Source organism: Glycine soja, chromosome 15 (genome assembly GCF_004193775.1).
Source record: "Glycine soja cultivar W05 chromosome 15, ASM419377v2, whole genome shotgun sequence".
Lineage (NCBI taxonomy): Eukaryota > Viridiplantae > Streptophyta > Magnoliopsida > Fabales > Fabaceae > Glycine > Glycine soja.
Window position 1 is genome coordinate 48,040,898 of NC_041016.1, and position 11,051 is coordinate 48,051,948.

Genomic DNA, 11,051 nt, shown 5'->3' on the forward strand with positions numbered 1-11,051 from the left:
AAGGTCCGATCCTTGAAACCCGTGTGTGTTTAGATAGTATAGATAAGTCTAGTCGTGAAATAAATGAACTTTTTTTCAAGGTTTGTGTCTGGTCCACAAAAGCACGCGGATAAACAAATTGGTTTGTGGATCCAATATAAATTTTAAAAAAGAGAAAAATGCATAAAATTAAAAGAAAAAGAATTGACTTCATTTTTTAAGCTAAAATCTATCGCACTAAAACATGTCAACATTTTAAATATGATAAAATAACAATAACAACCTAAATTAATGATCAAAATCTTAACATAACAAATTAATAGTACTTACACATTAGATTTAAGCGGGTTAAACGATTAGTCCACAAGTTTGCGGTAAAGTCCGCTAGGACCATGAACTTAACAAATTGGATTCAAAAAAATAAATATAATTATACAGACTTTTAAAAAAAAAGACTTATTATCCGTCCGACCCGCGGGTAGGTCTATATAACCACTCTTACCCATATACGATTACTTAAAAACAAGCCGAAGATTGAATATTAAATCTTAATTAAAAAACCTAAGTGCCAAATCATTTGTGTCAACAACTTTTGTTTTAACACTTTTTTACAATATATTAACTTGAAAGTTATTTTTTATTGGTGAGTCAGAAGAGCTAAAGGCCCAAAGCCAAGATATGAGTGACCTTAGCAAGGTCTTCTATCACGAGCTTGCAACAACTATTTTTTTTTATTCATAACTTGCAACAACTAATTAATAGCTTGTTTGTACAATAAATAAAATTTGATCCATAAAAGATGAATTTTAAATTACAATATACTTTTTAAGGTGGATATAAAGAACGAAAAATGTTGTTGTTCTTGTTGTTTTCTACACAATCTTTCTAACACAGAAAGAAGCAAATGCTTAAGAATAAGAAGTCTATCTTTAATATGTATATCCAAACCTGTACAAAGAGAATTTGCTAATTAAAAAGTTAGGTACCTATTTCCCTTACTTGCTGGGAACATACATTCCAGTCCTTACCCTAAAGCTCCCTAATCTGCACGATCATTTTGTATCCAGTGGGTGCCTGTGATCGACACGTTCATCCAATAGCTATGCAGCCTATACCTCCACCCATATTAAAGGCAAGCCATGATTCCAACCATGACCTAGTGTCAAAATATGACTCAAAGCTCTGAAAGAAAGATCAAATAGGAGCCAATATTTTCAACAAAGCCAAACAATCAAGTTTTACATCACCCACCGGATCGTCCACCTTATAATTTGTACATATAATATCATGGAACCACTCCTTTGGGTATCTTGATATATGTTTACTGATGCCTTAAATCATAATAGTATGTTTTATTCATGAAAGAAAGTTAAAAAAAAAATGAAAGAAAAAAAAGGAAAGAAACTGAACAAAAAGTGAGATGATTTTATAGGTTGTTTAGTAGGGAATATATATATATATATATATATATATATATATATATATATATATATATATATATATATATATAATATGATTAATAGAAAATTAAGTATGTAAATATAAAGGTATGTTTTGTCATTTAATGATAAAAATTACATTCACCATGTACTCAGACATTAGAAATATAGGTGAGTTTACCCGTCAGGATTGGCTTATTGGCAGAAGTTGAAATGGGTGAGGTCAGAGGTTTAATAAACCTCACTGCAATCATGGTAAAACAAAAAAATATACCAAATTATAAAAAGAAAGTTATTCAACGCTTTTGTTTTATTCTCTTCTTTTTATGGTGTTTCTTGAATTTCAAACAAAATCTAAATGTATGTCTTTGATATGAATTCATATTTATTAAAAGAAGGGAAGTGGTAAGAGGATATCTTCTAACACATTCCTCAAACACATTCCTCCAAACACATAGTTTCTTTAATTTGTTAAAATTCATTAAAAATTATAAAATTTGGAGAAAAAAAATTAAATATAATATGAGACCCACCAAATTTTATTATTTTTAATAAATTTCAATTTATAATAAAGAACATGTTCAAGAGTGTGTGTGTTTCTAGCATTTTTTGTTAAAAAAATATTCTTAAATACAATTTTGTTTTTACAACTACAAAATTTAAAACCTATATATATACATATAATATATGCTTATTAAATGAATGTCTTGGTGTGATTTCATATATATTTTAAAAAATATTCTTAAATAAGAAGTAGCAATTACAAAATTTAATACCTATGTAAATATATTAAAATATGAATTAATTTTTTTAGAAGAATCAGCTTGTAAAAATTATTTAAAAATAGAAAAATTTTATTTGTTTATTAATCTAACATAAATGAATTGATATATAATAATAACAGAATAATAATAGCAATTTGTATTTTTATCTTTAATTATTAGTTTAAGTATATTACCAATAATTATTTTAAATTTAGTTATATATTTAAAAATTCTTATTTTATAATTATTACTATTATTCATGAAGCATATTTTAAAGTAACAAATTGAAATTATAAATCAATAAAGAATTTATTTCTTAACATATTTCTTAGGTGTTATTTAAATTATATATTTTTATATTCAAATAAATTCTATTTATTTCCTTTCACATGTTCTTCGAATCGGGTTTCAGATGCATCTTTGAAAAGGCGCAAAAAGTCAGTGAAGTAAATAAGCTGAAACAAGAAACGTTGGTTCAGTTTGCATCAATGGCGGATCTGAAGAACGGTAATTTCCTCACCTACGCGTACATTCTTCTCTACATTGCTCTCTCCAGCGGCCAAATCTTCTTCAACAAGGTTACCGTCGATCACTTCAAATTCACATTCTCTTCTCCGTTTGTTTGTTTCCCCGTGAATTGCGCGAAAACGCTTTGCCACATAGATATCGCTAAAATGGATTCGTGCTGATTTCGAGGCTAGGATTGGATGTTCTGTTTGTTTGTTTCTATTTTGATTTTAATTTTAGTTTTATTTGTTTTCTTATGTTCTATGAATTGTTTTGCATGAATTTGCGGTGTGTGTTGTTCATTGGAATTGGATATGCTGATGAGTGATTTGTCAGTTGTGGTTGTGAGTGGTAGTTGAGCATTTTGTTCAATTGTAAAGGAAGCGTTTTAATTTGACCGTTTCTGGAGTAGGGTTCAGTGCAAGAGAATTGAAGGAATTAAGCAGATTTTTATTCATTTTTTTCCCGGAAATTTACGTGTCGTGTCTTATTCGTGAAATGATGGTGGTAAACTGGTAATGGCAGAGTGCCTTGTGTCAGAGACTCAGAGCTTGTTGCTTGAATTTTGGTTTTGGTCTTTTGTGGTTTGGCTGTCTTTTTGGATTGATTTTTGGAAGTATTATTGCATTCTGGGTTTTATTCTAGATTTATGCTTAAATCGTGATTGGTTTAATCTGAGGAATGAATCGAGGAGAAAATGTGTCTGATGCATATTTTGTCTTTTCAATTTGTTATCTGCAGTGGGTTTTGTCCTCTAAGGAAATTAACTTCCCTTATCCTTTGGGCTTGACTCTACTTCACATGGTCTTCTCCTCTGTTCTGTGTTTTGTGTTAACCAAGATTCTGAAGGTACGGGTTTGAGCTTGGTGTATTTTGTTATTTAATCAGTTACTGTCATGCAATGCAGGTTAATGATCTGTTTCTTACAGGTTATGAAGGTTGAGGAGGGAATGACTCCTGAAATGTGAGTAAATAATGAAGCATTCTGTATTTAATAGTTGATTTATACCAAGGTTTTATGAATGGAACAATTTTGATTGTCATACTTTCTCTGGCTTTTGGTGACTCATGATATGTTAAAAGTTGGATCTTACGACATTTTCTAATTGAGAATAATATTAGCCAAAAATTTCAACATATGGTTGTGTGCCTGTCAAACTCGAGAGTTTACGTAAGCTTGTGGAGCTTATGAAACCACTTGGTTACTTATATGTTACGGTCTTCTACTTTTTAACTTGCGTATAAGATTATACATTGATAACAAGACTTAGTTATGACTTATGATTTTGTCTTTAAGAGACTTATGGTTAAGTTATTTTGTTGTTTCCCTGATTAAAATTATTACATTGACCACCGTACATCATTTATATGTTATACTTCCCATGATTGTTCATTGTTCTTTGAATCTTTTGATTAAATACAATTTTTTATTTGCAACTCAAAAAGTAGCTTGACAGTTCTTGATTTGAATTTTTTTCCAGTGTAGAGCAATTTAAGGGTCAAATCTTGGTTTTGAATGCACTTATTGAGTTGTTTTCTTTCTTTCATATCCCAATTCCCTGGTGAAACACATGTTACTTGGGATATAACAATGATAATTTTGTATTACCATAAAAAATATTTCAGGGATGTGACATTGGCATGAAACTGTGATTTTCCAGTTAACTAATTTAAAATGGATAGCTACAATTTTAGTATTTTCTAGACAAGGATTCAATCCATTTGTTTGGTGGGTGTTCTATAAGTGAACTTTGTTCTAGAAATTCAACTGCCATGTTTTGATTTGAAAAATTACACTAGTGCTAGTCCTGTTGCAAAGTGATTGGCTCCAGAAATTTCTGCATATTTGTTGATTAGGTTCTTTGAATTTTTTGATTGAAATTTCTGTTGTCTTTTACATGCTTTAGTTTTGTAAGAATGGACTTTGCTGGTTGAATGCTTGTGCTTATGCATATACATCTTGTATGTGTGTGTCACATATCTTAAAATTATTAACTTCAAGTCTATGTTCCTTAATATTTTATTGCATTAAATGCATAAGATGTTTCCAAATTCCAGTTGTAATTATACCTTGATTGTTTCAGATACGCTACTTCAGTAGTGCCAATTGGGGCCATGTTTGCAATGACTCTTTGGCTGGGAAATACTGCCTACCTGTATATTTCTGTTGCTTTTGCACAAATGCTGAAGGCAATTAGTAAGTTTTAGTGATCCTGCTGGTTATTGATAATAGTTAGGTATCTTTGTCCATTTATGATATCTACCAATCACCAATGGAAAGCATAATTGCTAAATGTGTATCCTGAGGCGTTTAAAACCATCTGATCTATTGGTTAATCAACTTTCCTTAGGGTTACAATGTGTACTATAGTAAATTAGTAATTATATATTTACGCATTACTTTTTCTCCAATATGGCAACTAATTGCATAATTGCATTGGTTCTTCAATTGTCAATCACAGTGCCTGTAGCTGTTTTTGTGCTTGGGGTAGCTGCAGGACTTGAGGTAATGAGCTACAAAATGCTATCAATCATGTCTGTGATTAGTTTTGGTGTTCTAGTAGCTTCTTATGGAGAGATAAATATAAACTGGATTGGAGTAGTTTACCAAATGGGAGGTGTTGTTGGTGAAGCTCTGAGACTTATCTTCATGGAGATTTTTGTTAAGAGGAAAGGTCTTAAGTTGAACCCTATATCCGTGATGTATTATGTTAGTCCCTGCAGGCAAGTGTTTCTTTTAGTAATTTCACTTACTGCTACACAAATGTTTGAATATTCTGTGAACTGTGAATTAATTCCTATGAAAATAATTTTGGATTCTTCTGCAGTGCAATTTGTTTATTCCTTCCATGGATATTTCTGGAGAAACCAAAGATGGATGAACATGGACCGTGGAACTTCCCACCTGTTTTGCTTATCCTCAACTGCCTTTGTACTTTTGCTCTAAACTTATCAGTTTTCCTTGTGATTACACATACAAGTGCTTTAACCATTCGTGTTGCCGGAGTTGTCAAGGATTGGGTGGTTGTCTTACTGTCTGCTGTTCTGTTTGCTGATACAAAGTTAACACTTATCAATTTGTTTGGTTATGCAATTGGTAAGTAACTGATTCTGTTTGACCTTCTAAATTTTCCTGTCTCATTGGATATAGCTTTTGAGGATTTTTCATAACCTTTCCTGCAAATGCCAGAGTACTTCCACATATTCCACCGTCCGGGAAAATTGATAGCCCAGTATTGGGTGCTACCTGGAAGCCTATTTGCCATTAGCATTATACAAATTTTTAAAACTCAGAATCAAAGATAGTACTTCATTTTGGAAATTAATGTGAGAATATCTAAGATTCGTTAATTGTCAGGTTTCTAATATGGTTGGAGTCTAACTAGCACTCTAGCAGTGTGTTATTGATGGGACAAAACTAAAGGGAGATTGTAATAATGGAAATGGAGTATACAAAATGCAGTAAGTATAAAAACAGAAGCTCCCTGGCTGAGAAATGGATTCCTGGGCCCAAAGCTATAAGCTGCGAACTATTACCACCCCCCTTCCTCTCTGGGAATTATTCCCTCTAATTATATCCACTTTCTGTCTCCATAATTGACTTTCCCTCTTTAGCACATATCTTCCCTCCTAACTAATTTTTGGCCTGGGGTTTAGGTCTATGCAAATATAGTTTAAGGCCTTCTTTCTTGGCTCAGTCTCAGCAACCTGAACCATATTTGTATGCACGGTTCTATCAGTTATCCAATTACATCAATTTATCTTTTTTAATCCCTTTTTTAGGGTGAGGGTGGAGAGTGATGCACCATCTTCTACTTTTTGTTTACCATTGCCTGTTGGTCCAAGTGGTTAAGAAGCCTAGTTCTCCTTTAGTAATGTCTTAGGTTCAAGTATTGTGAATAAAAAACTAGGTGCTAGGATAACTTTGGTCCCCTAGGAGGATTCACTGATAGCAGGATTTAAAGACTTCTGGATATCAAGGATCTCAATCTCAAACCAAAAAAATATTCCATATTTTGTTTTTTGTTTTAGATGGATTTATAGTCACTGATATACTAATCTGGAGTGTGGACACAATAAATTTGTTGAGCTGATTAAAAGTACACAATATGATTGATTTTTGAGAGAATATTTCTTAGAGAATTATGGAGGCTTTACTCAAATCAAAATCTAGACAATACAATGCAAAAATTATAATAATTGCTAGTCTTGGACTAGAAGCAATTGTGAATAATGTTAATTATTAATTAAGAAAAAAGAGAAGCTTCTGTAACCATTTTATAAATTTTTATACAGCCATTGCTGGGGTAGCGGCATATAATAATTGCAAGTTGAAAAAAGAAACCTCTCGTGACACCTCAGATGATTCCAACCCTGAATCTTCCCAAAGGCAAGAGTCTCAGCCTTTAACAAGTAGATAGTTGCAATCTTTGAGCTACTCAAGGTATGTAAATAATGTATTTGAAATCATTCTTATTCCCACAATTTTGCTTCCTCTTATACATTATTTCTTTGTATCTCTTCCAGTTGTCCATGCCTTATTCAGAAGTTGATGAGACTATATAGTAGTTTTCACTTTTCACATAATGTAGCAAGAGGACATAAAAATTCATGTAGTATATAAAAGTATAAGCAAACATTTTGGTTCAATCTTATAAACAGTTTCAGCTAATTTAGATCGGGGAAAGCAATGTGCTGATCCAATGTAGTACATGAAAATGTAAAATACAAACTTAATCCTTTAAAAAACAGGTGCTTGGTCATGGCATTTGATTTTTGAGGAATTTGGAGTCATTCACATTCCACAGTGATTATTTGTTTGTAGCAATTACCAATTTCAATCCTAGCGATTCATTATTTCAAGTTGAATGATCAGAGATAAAAGCCCCTGCACCCACTATTTATTATAATTGGACAATGGGCGAGTAACCAGGGGTATATAGAGCAGTTTCTTAGACAGATGAAAACTAGTAGAAATAATGTTTATTTGAAATGTACTAATAGTATTCGATATTCTGAGACAGTTTGTTTCAGTTTTGGGAGTCTTTGCTCCTTTGTAAAAAAAAATTATGTGGATGCTTTTATTGTATTTTGTGAATGCATCTCGTTGGTTCTCACTAGTCATTAGAGATTAAGGGGAAAACAAAATAAAAAAAATGTATTTTGCTCAAAGATAAGGTATATGTCGTGTATTTGAAGTATATCTGTATTTTGGTTTTAATATATGACCTTTTCGGCATATATTTATTGACTAGGCAATCATACTGTCTTTCATTTAGTGTTCTTGGGGATAGGAGGCCTGAAATTTAAAGTCTAAATCTTGTTGCAGATAACATGGTTATTAATTTTCAATGTGCATATTTAGGCCTCATATTCTTGGGCTCCCTCGTCCCTCCCAAATAGTGTTTTAGTTCCTTTTCGCTGTAAAGTCACTTCTTTCCGATGCCTCATAAGAAAATATAGTTTCTCCCTTTAAAGTTCTATCTTTTGCCACCCTGCCACTAATAACACATCAAAGTTCTTTTAAACTAGGCAATAAGGGCAAATTCGAGGTTCATTTTAATTAGAGACACAACCTTGGGAATCATTGGAAGATTGTCACATTTCCTGGTTTACTTACAATTTTTTGGCTTGTGTTTTGGAAGTAAACCCTAATGAGTCTTCAATTTCAATTTTCAATTCCGAATATTAAACTTGTTGATTGTGTGATAAAAATTGACGTTGACCAAGGTGGAATGATGGTTTTAAAAAGAACAAAAACATACATATTTAATTATTTATCTATTGTTAGTTTAACAATGAAGAGATGGTTTTTTAGTTAAAAAAATTGTAGAGGATACTGATGTAGACAAGAATGTGTGGAGGTTACCAATCTCTTAACTTCCCCGCAAATTTATAATTTAAATATAAGTGTTAATTTGCAAATTTGGTTAACTCTACTCAGTCTAAAGATAAAATCAATTTTGTTTGAGAAAACATAAAAAAAAAGGTAAGAAATGAAAGCACCAGAAGTAATCATGATCATATAATAAATATGAATGATTAAGATTAGATTTAAGTAAAATAATCTTAATTATCTAAATATATTAGAATGATAAAAATTAGCTCATCTAACTAATTAAATATAACCTTATATATACTTGTATGAGTATTCCTATAATCCTATTTTTAAAAATGCTTTTATTTTTTTTTACATTTTAAAATGAAAATATAATTAAATTTCCGTCTGATTCAAACAAACATCGATTTTAAGTTGACTGTTTTTTAATTTGTAAATACACTTGTTAATGAATTGGAGTTATTTGGTGTTATCGTAATTTTAGGACTTATGTTTTTAGTTCCTTAAATTTGAGTTTTTTTAGTCTTTTAAATTTGAAGTTATTTTCAAATCTTTTAAATTTATAAAAAAAAATTTTAGTCATTCTATACAGTATGAACTAAATGGAAATAAGATTTTTGTAATTTGAGGTAATTCTTTATCATTAGAATTTAATTTTCTATTTAATATTTTAAAGTAAGATTTTCTTACCATTTAAAACTTTCAAAATCAAAATAATAAAAATAATTAAACGAGAATGCCACAAAGACAGTAACAGCATTAAGCATATATAGATTATCTAGTGATAAGTGATTACAGGACAGTTGGCGTTGGAGGAGTGTTACTAATATTCATTTATTGAACGAGAATGTAAGGATAATGTTCATCTTTATTTATGCGACTTTTTCAGTTTCTATATTGTTTATTTTATTTATTTATTTTAAATATTTTTTCCTAATTTTAATTTTTACTATTTAGATTTTAAATCATAATATATTATATGAATTTAAATACATTTTTAAACTTAATTATACTTTTGAGATTATAATTATACGATTTTTATTCCTCATGTTCCAATTACGTAAATTAGGTTTTTTAAGTATCACAATTTACATGTTGACACATACTAATATGACTTAATCACACTATTTGATCTTTCTAATATCGCAATTGTGAGAAATTAATAATAGAATTAAGCCACATCAATTTATGTGACATATACAATTGAGAATTTCATGAATAAATAGATACATAAACAATTAAATAATATTATTTCTCGTCCTATATGTAAAAAATAAATATTTAATTTATCAACATCAATAAAAAATAGTTAAATTAGTAGTTTTAATTAATAATATTATAAATTTAATTTTTTTGATAAATATCTATTGAATTAAATAGATTATGTGATAATTATATTTAATAACATTAGTCGTAGTTCAATGCACAATTTTTTAATGTGTCTAATTTATATTGCTAATAAGTCAATAAATAATCTACTTTTATGAAAATAAGTAGAAATAGATTAAAAGTATTAAAAAATAATAATTATTACATTTAAAAGTAGATTGTTTCTTATAATTAGAAAAAAAAATCTTCATTTAGTTCTTATATAAAAAAACAAAAAGTAATTAATGTCATATTTGGTAGTAAAGGGAAGACAAAGAAATGAAGGAGAGACATGGAAATAGGAGGGAGCAACAGAGGTGATTTTGTTTGGTGTAAATGACCAAGAAATTGATTTTACAATACACCGTGTATCGAATGGAACCTATGTGCATTCTATATTGTTCAATGAATCCACAATCTCTATGTCTTTTGTTTCAACCAATCACAATTGTTCATTGAAAACTCAAGCACACAAATCTTTATTTGGTTCTTATATAAAAGACAAAAAAGTAATTATTGTCATATTTGTTAGTAAAGAGAAGAAAACAAAAATAAAGGGGAGACATGGAAATAGGAGTGTAGGGGTGAAAATAAGTTAGACCGAACAAGATTTTTGTTAAATAGGCCTAGCTTGTTTAAAAAATATATAGGTCTAGGATGTTTAAAAATCTCAAGATCTTGATCTAACTTGTTATTAGTCATATGTTTTATTTTTAGGTATAAGCCAACCTATTTGAAAGCCTAACTTAATCTATTAGCCTACTTAAAAAATTATTTCATATTGAACCTTTTATACAAGTTTAACTGCTATTTACATTGAACAATAGACTCATAACCATTGAGAAAAACTCTACTTGAACCAAACTATAATCTATAAAAATCAAAATTGTCATTACTCAACGCATAAGACAAAGGTGAAAATAGGCGAATTAAATTTTATAAGAGTTAAGTCTAACACGTTAATTTGATGTAATTTTATCATTGTTAAGATAACTTGGTTGAAAAACCTATTTTGTAACAAGACCTTTAAGTAAAACATAAAATTATCACTCAATAAGCTTATATGTTTGACTCTTATTGTTGTCAACATTTGAAATATTTTTAAAAGGTAAATAAATGTATGATTTTGATACATCATAACAATTTTAATATAAT

At 29.7% G+C, this 11,051-nt stretch overlaps 1 protein-coding gene across 2 annotated transcripts; it reads left to right on the forward strand.

The window, feature by feature from the left end:
- The first annotated feature begins 2,582 nt into the window (after window positions 1-2,582).
- LOC114386823 (probable sugar phosphate/phosphate translocator At3g14410) lies at window positions 2,583-7,809 on the forward strand. 2 transcript variants are annotated; one of them, XM_028346877.1, is made up of 8 exons: window positions 2,583-2,760; window positions 3,431-3,538; window positions 3,619-3,653; window positions 4,774-4,886; window positions 5,152-5,413; window positions 5,518-5,786; window positions 6,986-7,133; window positions 7,217-7,809. In XM_028346877.1, exons 1-7 carry the CDS (start codon window positions 2,671-2,673, stop codon window positions 7,108-7,110), a joined length of 1,002 nt encoding a protein of 333 aa, XP_028202678.1. In that variant the 5' UTR covers window positions 2,583-2,670; the 3' UTR covers window positions 7,111-7,133; window positions 7,217-7,809. The 2 variants fall into 2 exon arrangements, with proteins under 2 accessions (XP_028202678.1, XP_028202679.1); XM_028346878.1 differs by having other exon boundaries at window positions 2,590-2,689.
- Window positions 7,810-11,051: the final 3,242 nt, after the last annotated feature.